Source organism: Pongo pygmaeus, chromosome 18 (assembly GCF_028885625.2).
Source record: "Pongo pygmaeus isolate AG05252 chromosome 18, NHGRI_mPonPyg2-v2.0_pri, whole genome shotgun sequence".
Lineage (NCBI taxonomy): Eukaryota > Metazoa > Chordata > Mammalia > Primates > Hominidae > Pongo > Pongo pygmaeus.
In genome coordinates this window covers 83,596,214-83,620,951 of record NC_072391.2, presented here as the reverse complement: position 1 = coordinate 83,620,951, position 24,738 = coordinate 83,596,214, and the positions used below count along the sequence as shown (strand labels likewise).

The window sequence follows — 24,738 nt, the reverse complement described above, 5'->3', positions numbered from 1 at the left end:
AACACAGTGACATCACAGAGTCATTGTGGGGGAGGGGGTGGGCCAGCCAGGGCAGGCAGGGACAGTCCTTCTGATGAGGAGGCCACTGGGCTGAGACCAATGAATGAGACGGAGCCAGCCACGTGGTGAGCCAGAAGAGGGCATCACAGGTAGTACATCCAGCATGTGCAAAGGTCCTGGGGCTTGACAGTTCTTAGGGGTATTTGAGGTACAGGATGATCCCTGGATGAGCGGCTGGGTGCATGAAGCATGTGTGGAGAGTGTCAGCTCCCAGCGTGGCTGCAGGAGGGAGTTGTTTAATGAGTACTGAGTTTCAGCTCTGCAGGATGAAAAGAGTTTGCGCGTTAGAAATGCACATTCTCAGCCCCACCCCGGCCCTGTCACAGACCCTCCAGGGAACTCTCATGCAAGCCGAAGTCTGAGATTTGCTGCTCTCAACAACCGGGTGTTTCCCTAGGCCCCCTCTGGGTGAATCTCAGATGTAGCGTGGGGAGAGAGGATACAGGGGCTGACCCCTGGCAAACCCTTCCCTCTGATACTCAGTGTTCAGGTCCATGAAATGGGCTCCCTACATCCAACCCCACAGACCCCATAGGAAAGAGCAGATGGAATCTCCAAGGGCACCAGCTATACATGGTGGTGGAAGGACCAACAAGTGCTCTCAATGCCACTGCAGACAACAGGCCAGTGCCCTCCATGAGCCTGAACTTCACGCCTCAATAATCACTCCTTCTCTGTCCAACACAGGCCCTTTTTCTGTCCTCCTCTTTCTTTAGGCCTTTCTCTGTTTTTCACGACTGGCCTCACCCCGTCCTGGGCTCTGCAGAACTGGTGCACGGCTCTGCGAGGGGGTGAACCCTGGCTCTGCCCCTTTTCTGACTGAGGAAGCTGCTTGGCCTCTCTGTGTCTCAGCTGATCTCTAAAATGGGAGTGAAAATCTCTAAACTCATTGGCCGCAGTGAGAATTAGAGAAGATGCAGCACCCTGCTATATGCCTGGCATGGTCGCCATCTGCCAACAGTGCCTACCAGTTATTATCAACCAGTCATGCTCTGAAACTCTCCACCCACCTAAACGTGTGAGACCTCTGTGACACTCCCATCATAGAGCTCCTTACGACCTCATTGGTTAAGCCCATGGGTTCCTCTGTTTCTTAGATATCACCATTTTCCTTTCATGCGTGATTGTCTAGAACCAGGTACCTGTAAACAGGAGCGTCTGCTCTGGAGCATCCTCTATTCTAATTTCTTGGCATCTCCCATTTGTGGTTTCCCATGAGAAATGAGCTTGCGGCTGTGGGCAGCCTCCCTGGGCTGTCTTCTTCCTGCTCATGCGGGATCAGGCTCAGAGCCGGAGGTCACTGCCTGCAGGGCTCCCCGGGAGAAGCACTGCCCAGGATGCTCTGGGGTGATGAAAAGTTCTAGATTGGGCCATCCAGGGTTCCAGTCAGCAGCCATTAGCCACGAGTGGCTGTGCTCTTGAAGGGTGGCTCAGAAGTCTAAGAGCTGCATTTTATTTTATGTGATCTGAATCGAAGTGTAAGCAGACACCTGTGGTGAGCAGCTTCCGAGGTGGACTGCAGCCCTGGGGAATATCCTGCTGCTTCCAGGCTGCACTCCCTGAGCCCCAGAGGTTCCAGCAGGTGCTTTCAGGGTTGCACCTTAGAGGCAGAAAGCAGGAAAGGTCGGTCGGCAGGGGTTTGTGGCCCCACCTTCTACAGAGCACATGTGTTCTCGTCCACGCATCATGCTGTTTGAAGAAAGCTTAGGAAAGGAATGATGAGACCCGTGACTTCAGTCAAGTCTTTGCTGAACATATAAGGAAATAGAGAGGGTGATGAAGTGGAAGGACTCACACAGTCACCCTTCCTTCAGTGGGGAAAGCGAGCCTGGGAACATGCTCAAGCCCCTTTGGGGTAGGGGGTGGGAAGATGGCGACAAGCAGTTCCTTGTGGACCCCGGTCCCTGACCCCACAGAGTGGGGACCCCAAGGGCAGTGAGAGGCAGAGTGAGTTTGTACCAGGCACTGGGACCCCAAGCTCCCTCTCTCTGGCCATGGCTGTGGGGGTCCCCAAGTGGAAGTGGAAGAGGGAAACTGAGGAAAACAAAATGGTCCTGCTTGAGAGAGGGAACATGGGCTGCTTTCTCCTCCCCCACCAGCTAGTCCAGTGAGCCTCATCTGTTCTCACGCTACTAATAAAGACATACCTGAGAATGGGGAATTTATAAAGAAAGAGGTTTAACGGATTCACAGTTCCACATGGCTGGGGAGGCCTCACACTCATGGCAGAAGACAAAGGAGAAGCAAAGGCAGGTCTTACACGGTGGCAGGCAGGAGAGCTTGTGCCAGGGAATTCCCATTTATAAAACCATCAGATCACGTGAGACTTACTCACTACCACGAGAACAGCATGGGGGAAAGCACCTCCATGATTCAACGGTCTCCACTTGGCCCTGCCCTTGACATGTGGGGATTATTACAATTCAAGATGAAATTTGGGTGGGGACAGAGCCAAAATGTATCAGAGCCTTTGAGATGTGTCGAGGCTGCCACCCCAGCTGAATTCATCAGCAGGACAGGAAGGTGGCTGGGAAGGGCTGTAACTTTATTGCTCTGTGATCCAAGCTGAGACAGAAATGTTTGTTGAAAGGGGCTGTGGTCAAACAAGCCTGGGTTCAAATCCTGTCCCACCCTTGCTTGTTCTGTGACCTCAGAATCAGAAGTCAGTTCCCCTCTCTGAGCTTCCATTGTCTCATCTGTAAAATGGGGACAAAATATAAAATGTAAAAATACAAACCAGGAAGTTGGAAGTCATACACTTTCTGATTTCAAAAGTTACTAGAAAACTATGACAATCAAAACACTGTGGTCCTGACCTACATACAGACAGACAGACAGACCAATGGTACAGAACACAGAGCCCAGAAAGAAGCCCTTTGACTTATTTGACATTCAAGTGTCTTGAGCCAAGACCCTTCAGTGGGGAGAGGGCAGTCTCTTCAACAAATGGTATTTGGAAAACTGAATACCACATGAAGAAGAATGAAGTTGAGCCCTTATCTTACACCAGATACAAAAAATTAACTCAAAAAGGATCAAAGGCATTACCATAATAACTAAATGTAAAAAAACTACAAAACTCTTAGAAGAAAACATAGGGGGAAAGCTTCACAATGTTGAACTTGGCAGTGGCTTCTTGGCCATGACACCCAAGAACAGGCAAGAAAAGGAAAAACAATTAAATCCATGCAAACACGTGTGCACAAATGTCCTCAGAGCGCTATTCCTAACAGCCAAATGCTGAGAGCAACGAAAATGTTCATTGACAGGAGAATGGATAAACAAAACGTGGTCCATCCATACAGTGGAATATTATTCAGCCTTAAAAAGGAAGGAAGTTCTGACACCTGCTATGACATGAGTGAGCCTTGAGGATATGGTGCCGAGTGAAACAAACCACTCATAAAACGACAAACATCGTATAATTCCATGGACATGACTTGCCTAATGTCAGCAAATTCTCAGAGATAGAAAATAGCAGGTGGCGGGGGGCTGCCCAGGGTTACAGGGATGGGGGTGGTGTTTAACAGGGACCTTCCTGAGCTATTTCCTGATAGCAGCTGGGAGCCTTTTGAACGGCCTGCAGGGGGATTCTGGAACAATCTAAACTGGCCATGGCAGTTCCAGGGGCAGGGCTGACTTTGAACTCCAGCAGGAAGTGCAATGTGAGGCCAGCTCACCCACTTCAGCGTCTCTTTCCTTTGCGTTGTTTAGACCCCCAAAAATACCCCCAAGTCCTGTCTCCCCTTGTGGAGGAGAGGCTGGTGGGAGGAAAGAAGGCTTGTTGAGCATCTACTGCACACCCGGCCCTGGGGCTACGGCTGGGAGCTGGACAGGCCGGGTCCTTGCCCTCCTGAGACCTGCCTTCTAGTGGGGAGAGAGATAGAGACGGAGGAAACAAAACACAGACCAGAGGATTTCAGAGGGTCTGAGGGCTCCGAGGAGAAGGAACACGATGATGTCATAGAGTCATTGTGGGGGAGGGGCCGGCCAGCCAGGGCAGGCAGGGGCGGCCTCTCTGACGAGAAGGAGGCCACTGGGCTGAGACCAATGAATGAGAAAGAGCCAGTCACATGGTGAGCTGGGAGAGGGCATTCCAGGCAGTGTGACCAGCGCTTGCAAAGGCCCTGGGGCTGGACGGTTCTTGGTGGAGTCTGAGGTACAGGATGATCCCTGGATGAGTGCCTGAGTACATGAAGCACGGGTGGAGAGGGTCAGCTCCCAGCGTGGCTGCAGGAGGGAGTCGTGTAATAAGTACTAAGTGCCAGTTCTGCAGGATGGAAACAGTTTTGAAATTGGACGGTGACGATGTGGTGCGATAACGCGAATGGACCCAATGTCACTGAAATATTCACTTTAAAAAAGTTAAAATGGCAAGGTTTACATTAACTATACTTTGCCACAATAAAAGGAAAAAGGAAAAAATATAATAACTATGTGAAGTTGAGATGAAATGATGCAACTAATAATTTAGTTTGGTTAGCAAAGAGTAGGCACTCACATAGTTAAATATAATCATCATTATGATGGTACCCTGTTATTGCTGGGGGATGCTTTATGAGGGAGGTGGAAGAGGAGGAGGAGGAGAAAGAAAGAGAATCAGCTTCTATTATCCACAGCAGAATGCCTCTGGAGTTGTTTGAAGTAGAAGGGTACTCCATGTGATCCTGTTTATATTGTAATATTGGTTGACCAGGTCTTTAAAATTACAAAGTACTAGATAGACCTAACTCAGCCCCGTCCTAGTAATCACAACTCCTTGAATATTTGTGAGGCTTCTGGTACATTCTCTACAGTCCCAACATTGGGACCCACTGAACCATGTGTTGCACATTAAATCCAGGGTCCGGGACACCTCCCAGGCCACCTCTGTCATTTCACAAGAGCCAGGTCATCTTCTCAGTGCTTGTGAGCATCCCTTCACACTCAATCCTTCCCACACACCTGCCAAAGGGAAGGAGGCAGGAACCACCTACGGATGCCGAGAAAGAGGCAGCATGGTCCTCCCACCCTCGAGGCTGTTACCATCTGGAACACCCCACCCTGAAAGTAAGACCACCTACCATCTGGGCTTCTGTCTCACACTGGATATAGCCTCTCAGTGGCCAACTGTTTTTAATAAGGGTCTGCCAGTTCTAATGATATTGCACAGGCACGGGGAAGGGGAGAGAGGAGACAGGACTTTGTCCATGAGCTGTTCATCCCTCCAACAGCAGTGCTGGTGTCATGGCTGATGGGCAAAATTCCTACAGATGCCTTCTCTTAGAAACTCACTTCCCTCTGGAACCAGACGCAGGCTTCTCCAGGAAACAGCTCACTACCTGACATAATCCCCAAACCCCCTCTGTCTTCTTTTCCCTTTTGCTTGGGAGAGTGTTTTGGGCCACTGCCGAGAGAGAGACCTTAGGCTGCGCACCGAGTCCAGCATCTATATTTACTAAGGAACCAAGAGTCCCTCTCTTGAAAAAGAAAGAGAAAAGGATTTTTTTTTTCTTTCCTGTGAAAGCCATTGCTGTAGCTAGGGCCATCAGAAGCTTTATCTAAAGCCCCCAGAGGGCCTGCACAGCCTACTTCGCTTTTTCATGGCATAAGGGGACTCCTCAGGCACCCTGGGCTTTTCCTCTGGCCTGAAACAAACCTCTGCTGTCCATGAAGATCTGGACTGTCACCCAATCCCCCGTCTGCTGAGACCCCTAATAGGATATCTGGCAGTGAGAGACGGCATCTGATCTTATCAGCTTCTTCTCTGGCAAGCCCGGCTCCACCAAAATAACTTTTATCTGGAAATAAAATAATGCAATTAATGTCCTGACTCTCTGATACCCTCTCGAGTGATCTCAGCTCTGATGATTTCATGGGGGGCCCCCTGTCTGCTAATTGCCCAGAGCATTTATTAAGTTAAAGGCATTTGGTTGGAAAACAAAGCCAGTGAGCGCACAAGGATCTTATGCGATGAAATGAATACACAGCACAGGGTTTTTTGTTTTGTTTTTGTTTTTCGTTTTCTTTTTCTCTATTTGGATCTAAAATGGCTCCGTTCCCCGCACCCCACCCCTTCCCGGGGCAGGAAAAGTGCATGCCCCTCGCAAGCGTCGTGACTGCATTTACGTCACCTAGGAATTTTCTTTTTCTGGCTTACTCTCTGGCATCACCCGGCCGAGAGGCTCCAGGAAAATCGTAAACCCTGTTGAATGGCACTGCAGTAACGGCCAGTCCCATCGGAACATGCTTGTGCTTTTTGTCTTGTAATGTCAAAATGAACTTGGCCGGGAACCTGAAGCCGCCAGCTGTGTGCCAGCTTGGCTTTCCGTGTTTCTGATGGGGGGTGGGCTGCAAAGTGGGGAGGACTGAGCAGGCCCCAGCAAGCTCACTCCGGGTCCTTGAGGGGCTCAAATCGGGCTGCCTGGCATGGGATTGTCTTGAGGGCTCCGAGAGCCCATCCAGAACCTTCTTATACTCACGTAGGGCTGGTGCAGCACACACAGGAAGCCCTGGGTGCGGATGAACTTGGTCTGCCTGCCCCTGCCAGGAATAGCTGTGTGACCTTCAGGGAAGCAGTTCGTCTCTCTGGGCTTTAGTTTCCTTGTCTGTAAAATGAGGAGAGACTGGAATGGGTTAGGAGTTTTCAGTTCATCTCATCCTGGGACTTTATTTTCTATGGAAACCTTCCCAAGATGTGTCATTTGTACAATAGAAAACAGTTGAGATCTTCTGTTTGAAGCAGACGGTTGGTAGCTCAGTCCCATCTGCTAAGTACTCCTGGCTTCTTTTCCAGGAAGATTCTGGGGTTCAGACCACCAAATGCTCTCTGAGGGGAATTTCAAGCTGTGCTTCTGTGTTCCACGATTTGCCAAAAACCAGCTTCATTCAATCAGTCAATCTGTATCTATTGATCCACCTATATCAAGCTTGTCCAACCCAAGGCTCTAGGGCCACATGTGGCCAAGGAGAGCTTTGAATATGGCCCAACAGAAATTCCTAAACTTTCTTAAAACATTATGAAATTTTTTGTCATTTTCTTTTTTTAGCTCATCAGCTACGGTGAGTGTTAGTGTATTTTATGTATGGCCCAAGACAATTATTCTCCTTTCAATGTGGCCCAGCCAGAGAAGCCAAAAGAGGACACCCCTGATGTATATCTCCTACCTAGATATCAACTAGGGTTGCCCTTATTTATCGCCAAACTTCAACATGTCTGAGTACCCTGGAGACTTGTTCAAACATGGACTTCCGGGCCCCACCCCTGCAGTTTCTGATTGATTGGAATCTGGGTTGTGGATTTCCAGTAAGCTCCCAGATGAGGCCACTGCCGTGGTTCCAGCTCACCCCCTGGGGATCCCCAAATCCTCTTCCATATTTGCTCACAGAGAAGGTTTCTTCACTTTGATTTTAGACATTTGAGCAGAAACTGAAGTGTGAAGGACAAGAACGGTGCTCTCTATTTCCCACATGAACAGAAAGGAATAGTCAGAAGGGATTGTGTCCAGTTTTGAAGCCTCTGTGCTGCCCTTTGGGGCCCAACAGCATTTGTCTCATGGGATACTTGCATTTACTAAATTAATTTTTTCTCTTACAATTAGGGCATAAAAGTCTGACTAGTTGTAGTTAATCAGGTGAGTGTTCACACACCCTACAGCCCAGTCCCATCCCATCCTGGGGGAGCAGCTAGGGGAATTCTCACACATCCATAAGGGACACGTGCCACCATGTCCCTCATGGTGTCGTTTATGATGGTGAGAGCTGAGGAACTCACCACTGGGACAGCGGACAGTACAGCGTGGGGCGCCCCCCATGGAATGAGAGGTGCCAGCTAGGGACAGTGCATATGGACCCAATACAGTGGGTGGGTCTTAATACCTTGCTGAGGGGTGGGGTGGGGAGGGGAGAAAAATAGAATGAAATATTTAACACAAGACCATTTGTGCAAATTATTTCCACACTAAGAACACACTTTAGACCCGTTGGAACCGTTGCCCACGTGGAGAGAAGGAATGGGAGTAGGAAACCCTCAGGAGGGGGACTGGAGAAATAAAACGAGAGAAGGGCTCCGTCGGGCCAGGGATGAAAATGGTGCACCAGCAGCGAGGGCTGCAATTTGTTCGCCGTCTGCACCTGAGTTAAGAAACCAACACAGAAAAAGTGAAAAAATTAAAATGTGGGTCTTGGTCATCCACAGACAGCACTAACGACTTCTTTCCCTCCAGCCTCTTTACCTTTGTTAACCTCACATTGCCTGTTCTCATCACAGCAGGACAACTAAGCCCTGGCTCCGTGCTGGCGCCCGCCCTCCCTGTGTGTCCACAGTGGCCGGGGAACTTGGGGGCATGGCCAGTGGAAAATTAGAGAAAAGAATGACTCATCTAGGTTCCTTTTTCCTTTGTTCTCGTTCCCCTCATGATCAGGGATGACGGTGGCTAATTTCCTTTGTGCGGTTTTAGGGCAAAGTCGGTTTGTAGTGAACTCACGCACGGTTCACGGACCTGGCTACATCAGTTTCAATCAAGGCACTTGTTTAAAAAACCAACAAAACCACTAAATTCCCACGGTCCACTCCATATCAGATTCTCTGGGACGGGGGTTAAAGAATCTGCAGGGGTGTGTGTGTGTGTGTGTGTGTGTGTGTGTGTGTGTGTGTGTGTGTGTGTGTGTGTGTGTGTGTGTGTGTGTGTGTGTTTAAAGTTTCCTTAAGTTTTCCAGGTGTCGGGGATGAAATCCAAGTGGGAGCTGGGCTTATGCCCCCAACCTGTGCACTCTGCAGGTGCTGAGATGGGGCTCCCCTGCGCCCCCTGGTGGTGAGGACGAGGGCGCGCCGCTCTCCCGAATGGGAGAACCCAGCCTGGGGGCAGGTGGGAGCCCCACAGAAACCAGGTCTGCGATGATACCAGATGGATGGGGCGAAACCACCGCTCCACTGCAAGAACATTCCAGACCTTGCTTTTTTTTTTTCCCGCCCTGCATTTCACTGCCACAGGCATTATCTCCTTCAATCTCATTTGTCTTCCACGGGTGCCTTTCCAGAGTCCCGAGGAGTGATTTTTATGGTGGAATTTAAGCCCCTGTGTCAGGATATTAGGGAGATGTTTTGCGGGAGACACTTTTTCTCCCTTTCCCTCACATCTGTTCAAGCCTGTGCTCAGGCCAAGTTCCCTGATCCCACATCACTGCGCAGAGACTTCCCTGGTGAGGCCTAAGAAACAGGACAGTGATTGTGCCGAAATCTTGGCTAATGGGAAGGCAACAGCGCTGCATGGGAGAGAAGCTTCTAAACGTCTTGTCCCAGGGGCTAGATCACTACTACATTGTTTGTTATGTCCAAAAAAATGCGGAAACTCCACATGAGCCAGGGCAGTGCTGGGGGCAGGTATCCACCTGTGGGTGAGCAGACATGGCCCTGCCCTCCGGAAGCTTAGAGTCTACTGGGGAAATGGTCAAATGACCACACAAACAGATCATTAGAATTGGAAGGTCTGATGAAGTTTAATCTGAGACCTGAAGGTGAGAAGCTGACCACAGTGATAGCTGGGAAAAGAGCACCTGGGAGGGAACAGCATGTGCGAAGGCCCTGTGGCAGGCCTTCAAGTGGAGTGTGGCTGCAGCAAAGGCTGGAGAGGGAGGTGGGGCCAGGCCAGCATTGCTCAGAGTCCATAGTGAGGACCGGAGATCTGCTCTGGGAGCCCCAGTGTCATTGGAGGGGATTCAGTGGGGAGTGGCGTACTCCCATTTGTGTTATTCTTTTTTGTGATCTAAAAATGCATGTGGTTAAGAAAGATCAAATAATCCTCAACAGCCTTTCATGGAAAACACTGTTGATGGGAATGTAACTTAGTGCAGCCGCTGTGGAAAGCAGTTTGGAGATTTCTCAGAGAACTTAGAACTTTCATGTGACCCAGCAATTCCATCACTGGGTATAGACAGAAAGGAATAGATACACATGCATCTGTGCGTTCATCGTGGCACTGCTGACAATAACAAAGACATGGAATCAACCCAAATGCCTATTGACAGTAGACTAAAGAAAATGTGGTATACACGCACCATGGAATACTATGTCGCCATAAAAAGAATGAGATCATGTCCTTTTTAAATACGGCATGTTCTCATTCATAAGTGGGAGTTAATGATGAGAACACATGGACCCATAGAGGGGAACAACAGACACTGGGCCTACTCAAGGGTGGAGGGTAGGAGGAGGATGAGGATGGACACACTGCCTAGCAGGTACCTGGGTGATGAAATAATCGCACACCAGCCCCTTGCGACATGCGATTCACCCACATAACAAACCTGCACATGCACCCTCTGAACCTAAAAGTTGGGAAGAAAATGAAAACACCGGCTTCCTGCTTTACTCCTCCCCATGCCCAGTGCCACTCACTCTCCAGAGCAACTATTTTGGGTTTTTTGTTTTTGTCTGTTCGTCCTCAGCTCTGTATTTTCACTCTCCTCATTATAGTAGAGAACATTCATCATCATTAAATGAATGAATGAATGGACTCCCACCTAAAACCCACCTGGGCAAGCTCAGGAAGAATGTCTGGAGGGTTGGAAGCCTCGGGACAGCCAGCAGCCTCCCTGCTGAGCGGTTCCAAGCACTGCCCATTGGCATGTGGGAAAGGGCACCTGGTGTATAAGTAGGAGCGCTGCCACCTCTTGGGAGCTGAATGCCAGAGGGGCAGACGGAGCTGTGGGTCCCATGAAGTCTGGTGTCTGAAGCCCATGCTGGGATAGGTGGGCTGTGCCAGGTGAGGTGGTTCAGACCCTACCCTCTCTTTGCAGGGCTTGAGTCTGGGGGAGCCTGGCTGCCCAGAGGTGGCAGATGACATGAAGAAATAACCATGTAAGGGCTGGCTGTGTATGAGGTAAGGGGAAAGGAGATGGGGGTAAGGGAGGAGTGGGGCTCAGAGGAGGGAGGGAATGGAAGAGCAAACATCATGGCTTCCTCGTCTGCAGCAAGCATTGGGAAGGATGAATGCCAACTATGTTCCAGGAACTTCTACTGTTCTCACACACCCAGATGAGTGGTGTTCAGGTGGGTGGCACCCAGGTGAGTGGCACCCAGGTGAATAGCATCCAGGTGAGTGACACCTAGGTGAATGACATTCAGGTGAGTGGCATCTGTGTGAGTGGCATCATCCAGGTGAGTAGCTTCCAGGTGAGTGGCACCCAGGTGAGTGGCATTCAGGTGAGTGGCATTATCCAGGTGACACCTGGGTGAGTGGCATCCAGGCGAGTGATATCATCCAGGTAAGTGGCACCTGGGTGAGTGACATCCAGGTGAGTGATATCATCCAGGTAAATGGCACCCAGGTGAGTAGCATTCAGGTGAGTGACACCCAGGCGAGTGGCATCCACGTGACTAGCATTGTCCAGGTGCATAACACCCATGAGTGGCACCCAGTTGAGTGGCACCCAAGTGAGTCACATCCGGGTAAGTGGGGTCCAGGTGGTGGCACCCAGGTGAGTGGTGCCCAGGTGAGTGACAGCCAGGTGAATGGTGTCCAGGTGAGTGGCATCCAGGTGAGTGGTGTCCAGGTAAGTGGCATCACCCAGGTGAGTGGTGTCCAGGTGAGTGGCATCACCCAGGTGAGTGGTGTCCAGGTGAGTGGCATCCAGGTAAGTGGTGTCCAGGTGGTGGCACCCAGGTGAGTGACAGCCAGGTGAGTGGTGTCCAGGTAAGTGGTATCACCCAGGTAAGTGGCATCCAGGTGAGCGGCACCGTCGAGGTGACAATAGCTAACAATTATTGGGCTCATTGTGGACAGGCACTGTGCCAAGCTTGACATCACTGAACTCAATTCATCCTCGCCAGGAGCTTATGGGCCGTCCCTAGATCAGAATCTGAGGAGAAAGGACTTCCACAGGGCAGCCAGAGAGCTGGAGAGCAGCCTCCTGCCACCGCCAGCCTCCCTAGCCCAGTCCTGGATATCTGTGAAAGAATGAGTGGATCCCCACAGGCCAGGTGGGCTGGGAGGGAGGGCTACTGTTTCCTGGGACAAACGTGTGTGGGGAGCTGAGTGTTTCTCCTTTCTCAGTTCTGACTTCCCACAGCTATCCCCAAACATACTCGTTTACACTGAAGCACCAAGAGATCAGAACCTTCTGGAATCTTAATATGCGAGGAATCGGTGGAGAAGAAGGCACTGAAGAAGAGTCGTCCCCAGGCCAGGCTGGAGGGAAACTCAAGATGGCGGCCTGTCCCTCCTGGGTGGCGGAAGTGGGAGCAGCAGGGGCCCTGGCGGATCCGGGAGGCCTGAAGAGCGGAAGCGTCCTCCCCTCTCAGGTGCGGCTCAGCCTCTGCTGGGCAGCGCTGTGCCCCACTCCCCCCTCCTGCACCTCCTGGCTCAGGAAATGAGCCCCCGGGCGTCACCCCCTGAATCTCCCAACCCGGCCTTGAGGCCCGCACAACCTTCAGTGTCTGGGCTCAGCCTGCAGTGGGTCAGGGGTTTGCTTCCTGCAGCCCAGGCTGAACCCCCTCTGCGTGGGGATGAGGAGGCCGAGCCCCCTCTGCGTGGGGATGAGGAGGCCGAGCCCCCTCTGCATGGGGATGAGGAGGCCGAGCCCTCTCTATGTGGGGATGAGTAGGCTGAGCCCTCTCTGCGTGGGGATGAAGGGGCTGAGCCCTCTCTGTGTGGGGATGGGGAGGCTGACTCCCCTGTTGCTGTTCCCTGTGGCTTGGGGGCCCAGGCTCCCCACGGAGGTTGAGGGCTTCCAGCCCAGCAGAGCCTGGAATAGGTTCTGCTGTCCCCACAGGAGGAAGCAGACAGAAGATGAAAAGGGGTGGGAGACAGGCAGAGGAGGGGAAGGGAGAGAAAGAGGGAGACCGCAGAGCAGAAGGGGACCGGGAGGGAGGGACCCTGAGCTCAGATCCTACTCAAAGTTTGCAGACAACTCACTGCCATCCACCCTTCCCTGAAAAGCTTTGCAAAGATGAGGGGGTTGGCTGGTTTCAGAGTAGAGGTTTATGAGGACAGGGTGATAAAGGCTTTAACAGCCACCAGGTCCCAGGGTGTTCGCCCTTCATAAGCCTGTGTGCTGGGAGGGATGGCAAGTGGGCCAGAGGCCCTTTTGTCTCGGGAACACAGGCCCTTGGAAGTCTAGCAGGAAAAGGCAGCTCCCAGGAGACCATCTATTCACATTCATCGGAAATGGCAGCCACTGGCCCAGAGGCCGGGGAGGGTGGGTGGAGGGAGCAAGGGGCGGGGCAAGGATGAATCATTCATTCATTCATTCATTAGGCCAGCAAATATTTCTTTAGCAGCTACAGTGCATTCCAGGCCCTGGTCTCTATGCGGGAGAAGCCAGCAAAGACCCTGTCCTCAGGAAGCTTCCGTTTCAGTGCGGGAGGACCCACAATCCATGAGGCCCTGGGCCTGCAGGTGTCAAGTCCTGCAAAGGAAAATAAGGCAGGGAAACAGGCTGGAGACTGCAGGTGCTGCGTGATGCTGTTTATGTAGGGCCTGAAGGGAGGGAGGGGTGGCCACTATTGGATCCCCAGATCTCTGCACTCCTGCAGAGACAAGAGGAGCCAGTGCAGAGATGGTGCCGTGGCCAGAGGTGCAGGGGGCATCCAGGGGCAGGCAGGAGGCTGGAGTGGAGGGAGCGGGGGGAGGGGCATGTGGTATTGGCTCGGGGAGGCCCTGGGCCCTGTTATGAGCCTCAGATTACACCTGGCTGAGTTGGAAGCTGTTGGAGGGTTCGGAGCAGGGCTGAGATGCGACCCAACTCAGGTGTTAAAGAATCACATTGGCTGCTGTGTTAGAACTGACCAGTGGTAGGCCAGGTGCTAGCAGGGAGGTGCGTTCTGGGCTACTGTGATGACCCAGGTGACAGAGGGTGGCCCCAGGGCCTAGACAGAAAGTAGAGGAGAAGGTGGTAAAAAATAAATATACAAAGTATGCAAATATATGTATAGATATGTAATTACATATTAATTATATATAAAATCTAACCTATGTATGTTAATTACATAAAAACTTATATATGTAATTTGCAGAGAAACTTATTTTGTATTCCTTCCTAGACAGGGATCCTTGGGAGATACAGGTTTGTCCATTTTGGCCGAGAAAGAACAGCCCCTAACCCACAGCAATCGTCTTTCAGTAACTGTTGAAGAAACAAAAGCCATTTCTTAGCAGGAAGCTGAGACCCCAGAGGCTGAAATTTCACTCAGACCCAGGAGAGCCAGAGTCCGGAGAATCCCCCTGGTCTCCGCCCATCAATCCCAAAGTGAGGGTCTTTCTCAGGGTCCCTGGAAGAGCTGGTGGGAAAGCGGTTTATGAGTTTCTGAGTGCCGTTCCTTGCTCTGGGCAATGTCCTCTGAGATAAGAGACTCTTAAAATGTAAAGGACAAGCCACTCAAGGCTCTCCTCCCGAAGAGATGGGAACCATGCCTTTCCCATCCCCGTCCACCCTCCTCCCAGGCCCCCTCTGTCCCAGGCCCCCTCTGTACCGGTTCCCCGCTGTGTGCACCCAGCCTCCTCACAGTGGCCTTCACTGAGCCCCACCCTGGGTTGGGGGCAGCCAGGCCCTGGGAATTCACAGAAGATAAGGCGTTCCCTGCCCTGCTCATCCCAGCCCAGGGGTCTGGCAGACTCATCAAGTGAAACCGTTTTCTGTGCCTTCCGCCTCTGTTTTGGGAACTTAATATGCATCATGATAAAAGTGACTATGATAGCAAAACACCCTTTAAAACACCCTTTAAAGATTGCGTGTTGAAATACAACAAAAATACACACAAGCATGCAAATCACAGGCATGCAGCTTAGTGAATTTTTGTGAAATCATCCCTGCCCTGGAGCCAGCCCCTCAGCCCAGAAGCTCCCGTGCCCCTCCTGGCTGCCATTCCCGCCTCCTGATAACGCTTATCAGGCCCCGGCCAACCAGGGAGGCAGAACTACTATGCGTGGTGTAGAATAACAGATTTATGACAGGGATTTAGACCCTCCGCAATTGTGGGAGGAACTGAGGGGGTTCAGAAGCAAGTTCCTCCCCAGGGAGGCTTCCAGAAACATCAGTGAGTGCAGCTTGCAGGGAAATCCAGAAAGCCGGCTGGCACGTGGGGAATGGGGACGGGAGGCAGTGGAGGGGTCTGTGGGGCACAGCTGCTTCTGTGACTGGTGGTCCCTGGGTCACTGGTGGTCAGTGAGGCTTGCAGTTGGGAAGGAGACAGGGAGAACAAGAACAGGTTGTCATCAATCAGCACCTCCTTGCCTGTCTCTCCCCAGGACAGCCACAAGGACTTTCGGGGGTCGTGGCAGCTGCTCCACTTCCAACTTCCAGATCCCGCTCACTTTCCTCTTTCCGCCAACTCCAACCTGGGACCAAGCAGGGGAAAGCGGCTCCAGCCCAGCTTGACGCCCCTGCAAATGGAGACCTGTGCACCTGGTTGTGAGCATTTTAGAGGGTGTCACACAGGGCATACTCTTCGGTGCCTGGATTCCTTTGCTAAGTGTTATATTAGGGAGGCGCACCCTTGCTGTTGTGTGTGGCAAGATTTGTGCATTTTCATTTTTCCATAATATTCCTCTGTATACCTATCCCATAATTCATTGATCCATCCTACTGTTGAAAAGCATTTAAGGAGTTCTGGTCATTGGCTGTTACAAACAGTGCTGCCCGAATGCTCTGGTGATGTTCCTTTTGTGGACGTGTACACATTTTTCTTGCAATTGTGCCTAAATGTGGAATCTCCAGGTGGGAGGCTGTGCTCATATTCAGCTTCAGCAGACAGTTCGTGTCCCGTAGGAACTGCACCCCCGATTATGTTTCCTCTTGCAAGCCCTTTTTACTCCTGGTCTTGGGTTCAAATGTTGATTCCGTTACTTTCTAGCCATTTGACCTGGAACAATCTAGGTAACTATGCAGAACAACAATTTCCTGCTTATCTGTAAAACAGGGATAAGAATAGTACCTCCCACATGGGTCCCTATAAGGAAATGCGGTAGTCCAGGAAAATTGCTTAGGATAGTGACAGTCACGTACAAATTCTCAACATATTAGCTGTTATTACTCTTTTTATTTATAATAATAATAATGACCTTATCAAATTATTTGGAGACAATCTGACTTTATCTGTAACTTGCATAGATAAAAGGGCAAAGCCTTGAACCTAAGTCATCTTCGAGTCCTCAGCCCTTCACCCAGAGCCTGGCACACAGTAGGAGCACAGAAAGCTTTGTTGCATGGAATTAAGCACTCAGGCTGGAGAGTGGATGATCTTTGCTCGGTGCACTCAATCCCTCCAACAGCACAGCACACACCACAAGGATCGTGCCCCACAGACCCATGGGGAAGACTGGGTGCAGAGTCTTAATCCTGACTCCCGTTTGCTGAGGCTCTCAATGTCTCAGGAAACCCCTAGAAAACCTCATTTAATCCTCACAACAACCCCGCAAGGTGGGCTATCGACCCCTGGTTGAAGGATAACGAACCCCCCACCCCCTGTCCCCCGGGGTATACATCCGGCAGGAGCTGGCCCTGAGCTCTGAGTCCAGATCATTGCTCTTGGCTGAAGCAGCCTCTCTACTCACAAAGATGAGCACTGTCCCTGCCCCGAGGAAACTCGTGGTCCTGTGGACTGCGGTGTAGAGGGAAAGCTTGGGATTCTGAGCCTGGTAATGCACCATTACATCCCCACTCACTCGGGCTGTATGAACCCAGCAAGTCACAGGATCACTGGGTGGTGAAAGAAAGAAACACTCACAGAAGCGTCTATGCTTGGAGAGCCATGCAGTCCATCATTGTGACTGCTGCTGTCATTGCTATCGTGGCTGTCACCATTGCCATCACTCGAGGACTTCTCTCCAGGCCCAGAAGCCAAGCTGATGCCTCGTTCCTCTGGGTTGGGAGAGGGGCTGGGCATGGACAGGAGGTGGGAAAAGGGACCTGTGCTAGCAGATGATGCCATCCAAGACATCTGCATCCTAATCCCTGGAACCTGGGATTCCACTAGGTTACATGGCAAAGGGCGATTAAGGTGGCAGGTGGAGTGAAGGTTGCTAATCAGCTGACCTTAAAGTAGGGAGATGATCCTGAATGAGACAAAAGAGAACCAGCCATGGTGTCATGAGAAGGACTCAAAATGCAACTGCTGGCTTTGAAGATTAAGGTGCTACAAACCAAGGAACGTGGTAGTCTCTGGAAAAGACAAGGAATAGACACTGCCTTGGGGCCACCAGAAGGAACTAGCCCTGTCAACACCCTAATTTTAGCCCAGTGAGGCCTGTGCTGGACTTCTGACCTCCAGAACTGTAAACTAATAAATGTGTGTTGTTTCTGCCTCTAGATTTGTGGGAATTTGTTAGGGCAGCCATAAGAAACTGATACCTTCGTATTCCCTGCTGTGTCCCCAGGGCCTAGTGCCTAGTAGGCTCACAAAAAGTATCTGTTTAATGGACAAACATCATGAAGGAAATGCTTTGCTGTGAGCCTACCCTGTGCCAATTTTTTGATGCTGTGTGAGTTGTCAGATTCAGCAAATAAAAATAAAGAATGCCCAGGTACATTTGAATTTTAGATAAACAACACACCACATTTATAAAAGTATGTTTCATGCTATTGTAAAAAATCATTTATTACTGAAATTCAAATGTACCTGGGGTCCTTATTTTGTCAGGCAACCCGTGCAGTCCCTTCCCAGATAACCCAGCAAACCCCAGCAAGCCCTTCCGTAGCCAGAAGGGAGAGCCGAAGTTTGACAGCAGACCCCAAGCCCCTGCTTCCGCCCTGATGCCCCCTGCAACTTCCCAAAGTGGTGGATAATGAGCCAAACACCTCATCAAAGGGTCCTCCATGGGACAGGCAGGATGCACCACCTCCCATCAGGTCCCCACATGCTTGGAGGAAGCACATTTGAGGGGCATCTTCCTTCAGCTAAAGCTGAGACCATCTGATCTCTCATGATTCTGTGGGGCAAAGCCCTCTCCGCTCCTTCAAGAGGAATGGAAAGGATTCAAGTGGGATCCACGGTCAGATAGCGAGGGCCTGGGGCAGGTCTTGGCCACGGGTGTCTTCCTGCTGAGTCGGCATTCCCCTGAGCAGGGGTCTGAGGAAACCTGCTAAGGAAGCAAGAGGCCAAGGGAAGTCCTTCCTTCGGAGGGTGGGAGTGCTCGCCGGAGGGAAAGCCACCAGCATGCAACATGAGACCGAATCTTGCCTTCCTATTTCAGGGAAAATGGTACAAAAATAGGGTCCATGTGGAATTCTCTTTCCCCCACGGTGCTCTGTTGGAGGAGGGCTGGTCAGTTCCTGAGGTTCAGCGACCCCCTGGCTTGGATGGACTTTCGCAAACACCTCCAGGAAATACCTTATCAAATACGGTCACATACATGCACCAGCACACAAAAATAACCTCGGAAGAAAGCACCGAGAATGGGCTTGAACTTGCTTTGGCAAAGGTCTTTACGTGTATTGTTATTAGTGGAGTCTCCAAACCACCTCAGATTTTTTCCAAGGAAATTGAAATGCAAGAGATCAAGGGATTTGCCCAAGGTCACGGCGCACAGTAAACCGTGCCCCCGTCTTCCAGTTTCCAGGCAAGTTCTCGCTCTGAGAAGTGGGTTGGCCTCTCCTTCCAAACTTCATTTTTTTTTACTAGTTGTACTATTCTTATTTTTTGAGAATTATTAATTTTTGAGAATATTATTATATTCTATCGCCCAGGCTGGAGTGCAATGGCACGATTTTGGCTCACTGCAACCTCCGCCTCCCAAGTTTAAATGATTCTCCTGCCTCAGCCTCTCAAGTAGCTGGGATTACAGCGCCCACCACCACGCCTGGCTAATTTTTGTATTTTGCGTAGAGACGGGGTTTCACTATGTTGGCCAGGCTGGTCTCGAACTCCTGACCTCAAGTGATCCACCCGCCTCGACCTCCCAAAGTGCTGGGATTACAGACGTGAGCCACCGTGCCCGGCCCCAGACTTTAAATATAGTAAACATTTGAAGCCCCTCCTCCCAGCCTTCCATTCAGGTCACCTGACCCAGGCACAATGATTCTGACATGATGCCAATTTCAAACATTATTTTGCTTTTTGTGTGCTCTACTGCACATATGATCTCCTTGGAGTTGGACAAGTTAAATTTGAATCTTTGCCCAATGAGCAAGGTGAGGGCCAGCAACGAATTGTCCACCTTCTGGACAGAAATGGCATGGTGGTCAAGTCAAATTGGGAAATTTGAAGAGAGTTGGACAAAAGACCAGGTGCAAAGTTGTGAGTGGAGGTATATGAACAGCAATGACCAGTTCAGCCCCTTACGGGTGGCATATGGGAGCGGGTTCTACCACTGGGCATGAAGAAGGGAAAGAAGGAAGGACTGGAGCTTAGCAGGAGGGACTGCTGAGCCAGAGGTGGAGCACAGACAGGGGGACCCCACAGGGAGGGAGCTGGGGAGATGGTGCCACAGACAGCTCTACTCCTGCCTTGACTGATCCCCTAATAACTGCTCTTAAGTTACAGAGTAGGTTGCAAGCGGAGAATACCCATCACATTGGTCTTCCCCAGAAACATTCTTTGTCCCATTTATTCAGCAAACATTTCCTGAGCATCTGTCTATAAAGTGCCTGCCAAGATAAAGTTAGAACTTTCACCTTGACCTTCACCTGAAATGGTGTTCCAAAAATATAAACCACAGTGCCATTTGCGACATTTTCCCGTTATATTGAAATGAGGGAAATCATGGTCCTATGGGGCAATGTTTTCTCAAAAGCTAATGAAATTCAAATGCACAAGAAGGGCTCAGGGCAAGAAATCCAGGGCAAGGAGAATGAGAGCCTAAAGAATTTTACATTCAGAGGGAGATTGAATTTTATCTATGGAACTGCGATTATTTTAACCATCAAAGAGAATTGATCCAGAAGTAAGAAATGTACCTAATGTAGGATCTTGGCTCTTCCATCTGTTAGTCTATTCCAGGATGCCTTTGCTTTGGATAATTTTATTACCCATCTCACAGACATTGCTTCCTGAGAAGATGTCCTATTTATATTAGATACTCATGCTCTCAGTTTGCTATGGGCGTACTCATTTCAATAACAAGAACAACAAAACAAAATGGAACAAATGTCTCTATTCATCAAACTGTCTTTCTCTTTTACTTTCAAAATTACTGAAAATTTATTCTGTATTTTCTGAGTCAAGTTCACCACATTGCATTCACCCTCCTACTTTATGAGAACACTGGAGGCAGCTTCTGTAGGGACCACGGGGACAATAATAATATCTCGATGATGGATGCCCATAGATCAAATGCAGTGAGTGATTTTCCATGCTACAAACACCCTGATGGCATAGGATAATATTACAGAATTCAACTGAGGCAAATGTAATACTGGTTTCCTCAGGACCTTCCTGAATTACGGCTGTGGTCCCGGCACACTCATCACTTGAAAATGTCTCACTTTGATAATAAATTATAAGATAACCTTAGCTATAAATTGCTTATTTTACTAAATCACATATTTTAAATTAAATACTATATCACTTATTTTATTTATTTATTTAATGAGATGGAGTTTTACTCTTGTTGCCCAGGCTGAAGTGCAGTGGCATGATCTTGGCTCACTGCAGCCTCCACCTCCCGGGTTCAAGTGATTCTCCTGCCTCAAGCTCCCAAGTAGCTGGGATTACAGGTGTCCACTACCATGCCCGCTATTTGTGTGTGTGTGTGTGTGTGTGTATTTTTAGTAAAGATGGAGTTTCACCATGTTGGCCAGGCTGGTCTTGAACTCCTGGCCTCAGGTGATCAACCCATCTCGGACTCCCAGAGTGCTGTGATTACGGGTGTGAGCCACTGCACCCGGCCCGTATCATTTATTTTGAAAGAAATCGAGGCCAGAGAAGGGAATTGACTTGTTCAAGATCACACAGTTACTCCCAGCACCAAGCCCTCTTCCCTGCCCTCAATGAATTGCAGGGCAATCTATTGCATCTATTGAAATGATACTGTGTGTGTGTTTAATTCATTAATATAATGAGTTACATTGATTTTGAGTGTTAAATCAACCATGCATTCCTGGGATAAACCTTACTTGGTCACAGTTTATAATCCTTTTTGCTATGTTGTTGAATTTGGTTTGCTAAAATTGTCTATAGAATTTTTGCATCTATATTCATGGGGAATATTTGTCTATAGTTTTCTTTTCTTGTAGTGTCTTTGTCTGGTTTTGGTATCAAGGTAATGCTGATTTAGGTCAGCATTGGGTCAATGGTTAAGTTCATTATCTGGAAGAGCTGGTGTGTAATTCGTAATAGTTCATCCTTAATAGTTTGGTAAAATTCACCAGCGAAACTGAGCCTGAAGTTTTCTTTCTTGGAAGAATTTTCCTGCAAATTTAATACTTTTACTAGACATAGGCTATTTTTTCTTGAATGAGCTTTGTAGCTTATGTCATTCAAAAAATTTTAATATTACCAGGTACTATGTGAGTTGGCATCCTCTCCCTGACCCAGTCCCAGTCCCAGTTTCTTTCTCTCTTTCTCCTTTCCTTCCTTCCTTCTTTCCTTCCTTCCTTTCTTTCTTTTTCTTTCTTTCTTTTTTTTTTCAAGGTCTCACTATGTTGCCCAGGCAGATCTCAAACTCCTGGGCACAACAATCCTTCTGCCTCAGCCTTCCAAAGTGCTAGAACTACAGGCATGAGCCACTGCACCTGGTCAAGCTTTCTTTTGAGTAGTGTTAGCATAATGAATCCTCACCCATCCTTTTATTTTTAACCTATTTGTGTCTTTGTCTTTAACATGCTTTTTTTTTTTGACAAAGTGTTACTCTGTCACCTAGGCTAGAGTGCAGTGGTGTGATCTTGGCTCACTGCAACCTCTGCCTCCCAGGTTCAAGTGATTCTTGTGCCTCAGCCTCCCGAGTAGCTGGGACTACATGCATGTGCCACCACATCTGGCTAATTTTTAGTTTTTCAGTAGAGAGAGGGTTTCACCATGGTGGCCAGGCTGGTCTCAAACTCCTGGCCTCAAATGATCTGCCTGCATTGGCCTCCCAAAGTGCTGGGATTACAGGCATGGGCCACTGAGCCCGGCCTTACCATGCATTTCTTGAAGGCAGTATATACTCGGATTTTTAAGAATTCAGTCTGACAATCTCTGCCTTTTAGTTGGGATATTTAGACCGTTTACATTTAATGTGATTATTTATATATTTAGCTTTACATCTATTATTTTGCTATAGTTTTCTATTTGTCTAATCTATATTTTGTTCCTTTTTCCTCTTTGTGTGCCTTCTTTTGGATTATTATTTTATATTTTATATTTAATAGCTATAAGTGTTTTGCTATTTTAGTGGTTGCTTTAGGGTTTATAATATACATCTTTAACTTATTTATTTACCTTCAAATGATATTACACAACTTCATGCACAATATAAGAACTTTACAAGAGTATACTTAATGTTTCTTTCTTCCCAACCATTGTTTTCAAACATTTTACTTACAGCTAGGTTAGAAATTCTACAATATCTAAACACATATTCTTTAAACTTTCTTTTTTCTTTTTTTTTTCTTTTTTTTTTTTTGTGAGATGGAGTCTTGCTCTGTCACCCAGGCTGGAGTGCAATGGCTTGATCTCGGCTCACTGCAACCTCTGCCTCCTGGGTTCAAGTGATTCTCCTGTCTCAGCCTCCCCAGTGGCTGGGATTACAGGCGCCTGGCTAATTTTTATATTTTCAATAGAGATGAGGTCTCCTGCCTCCTCTACCCACCACACTCTTAGATTTGGTTTCAGGTGGAAACTTTTGCTCTTTGTTTTACTTGGGTTTAGTAGCAGTAATAATATAAGCTGCAGTGCCTTTGGATGAACTCTGGGCTCAACACTTTTCTTCTAGCGTGATCTTCCCAGTGACCTTGTGAAGATGGATGAGCACTCCCATGGAGAAGCTTTGCCTCCGTGAACTCACTCAGAGCCAAACATCAGGGAGGGGTGGAGCTGGGGTCCCACCAAATTTTTAATTTTACTATGAGAAAGAGCTTTTCCTTCCCCTCCACTTATTTGTTATACCAATATGGATTCACGAATTCCTATTTTATTCTCTGGGTTAGAATTCCTTATGACCAGTATTCATCCTGTTGCTCCAGTTGTCCTAAATTTGGCCAGTAGGGGTGAATTTTGATGCAAGTGGCTCATGTGGCTGGCGGCTGCCATTCTGGATGGTGCAGTTCTAGAGCCAGGCAGCTGGCGCGTCACCAAGCTGTGCCACTGGTCAGCCCCATGACCTTGGGTGCACTCTTCACCTGTCTCATGCTTTTGAGTCTTGCTCTGTAAAACGGGACTGGGACAGCCCTGGTGGTGGAATCAGCTATGTTTAGCCATGTTGTTAGAACAGGGTGTGGCATGTGGCCAAGACTCCACACACTAGCTCTGACGCTTTATGTTAGAAGTGGGGAAACAATGGGAAAGTGAGCGACTATTACATGTGGTGGGATGTATTGAAAGGGGAGCGCCAGGTAGCAGGTGTGCTGCAGAGGGGACTTGATGGCCTCATGGGAGGTGGAGGGTCAGGGCTGCATGATGAGTTGGGGCACCTGCTCCCCTCCCTGTGGCTTGTCCTCCTCAAAACTCCCTGGTCCTTGCTTGTTGGTGCTTTCTGCATGGTGAGGAGCCATGCCCCTGCCTCCCACCAAAGAACCCATGCAACAAACTCCCGTCCAACCCCTGGAGGTGATGGCGCAATGATTATGGCGCCATGATAGATTGTTCATCTCAACTAGGTGGTCAGGTTGCTACAGGGAGCCTCTGGTAGATTCCTCCTATTCAAAGAAGTGTCTGCTTCGAGTGGGCAAGCATGAGTTCCCGTTCTCCTCATGGGAGTGGACGGACTTGTGGGCACAGCTGACTCTGGTGGCCAAGACTTCTGCAGAGGGAGAGCAAAGGCCTGGGCTCTGGGGCCGGGTGGCCTGGGCTGGCACCTGCCTGGCTTCTCCCTGGCTGTGTGATTTTGAACCAGTGGCCAGACCTGCTTGAGCTTCTATAGATGTCCTGGGACACTCTTGCAACATCTAGTCCCAAAACGAATTTGAACAAGACATCTCATTAGAGCACTTCAAACACAATGATAAAACCTATCCTTGACCAACAACTTTTAGCTTCTCAATTTTTTGAAAATGATTCTTTTTATTCCTGATAGTAGCTCAAATTAATCAGACTCTGGCACATTCTGGTAACTATCCCTCCAAATCCATTCACCCTTTCATTCCTGTTGGTAGCTAGGCAATCAGCCACTTGCAATAAAGACCATATTCCCCACATCTTTTGCAGAGAAGGGTGGCTGCTACGGTCTGTGCGTTGGTGTCTCCCAAAATTCACCAAGGTGATAGTGTTAGGAGATGGAGGTGATCATGAAGGTGGAGCCCTCAGGAATGCAATTAGTGCCTTTATAAGGAGCTGGAGTTTCCCTTTCTACCCTGTGAGGACACAGCCAGAAGTCACCATGGATGAGCCAGGAGGCAAGTCCTCACTAGACACCAAATCAGGAATCTGCTAACACCTTGATCTTAGATTTCCCAGCCTCAAGAACTATGAGAAAGAAATTTCTGTGTTTACAAGCTACTCTTCCTTTATGGTATTTTGTTACAGAAGCCCAAACAGACTAAGACAGTGGCCATGTATGAAAGTTCTACTATGAAGCAGAGACTGTTGGTAGTCCCATTTTACAGATAAGAATGCAGAGGCCTAAGGAA

At 49.1% G+C, this 24,738-nt stretch overlaps 1 protein-coding gene across 46 annotated transcripts; it reads left to right on the top strand.

The window, feature by feature from the left end:
- On the top strand, positions 1-24,504 carry LOC129015331 (uncharacterized). 46 transcript variants are annotated; one of them, XR_008494536.2, is made up of 10 exons: positions 58-149; positions 8,819-8,906; positions 10,837-10,919; positions 11,011-12,019; positions 12,109-12,340; positions 14,081-14,103; positions 14,193-14,286; positions 15,285-15,447; positions 16,147-16,455; positions 17,012-17,341. XR_008494536.2 is itself a non-coding variant. In XM_054453093.2 (9 exons), the coding sequence occupies exons 4-9, from the start codon at positions 11,997-11,999 to the stop codon at positions 16,164-16,166; spliced, it is 555 nt and encodes a 184-aa protein (XP_054309068.1). In that variant the 5' UTR covers positions 23-149; positions 8,819-8,906; positions 10,837-10,919; positions 11,011-11,996; the 3' UTR covers positions 16,167-17,338. The 46 variants fall into 46 exon arrangements, 43 of the variants coding, with proteins under 43 accessions (XP_054309054.1, XP_054309048.1, XP_054309051.1 ...); XR_008494538.2 differs by having other exon boundaries at positions 14,196-14,286; positions 17,012-17,335; XM_054453093.2 differs by having other exon boundaries at positions 23-149; positions 16,147-17,338.
- The last annotated feature ends 234 nt before the right edge of the window (positions 24,505-24,738 follow it).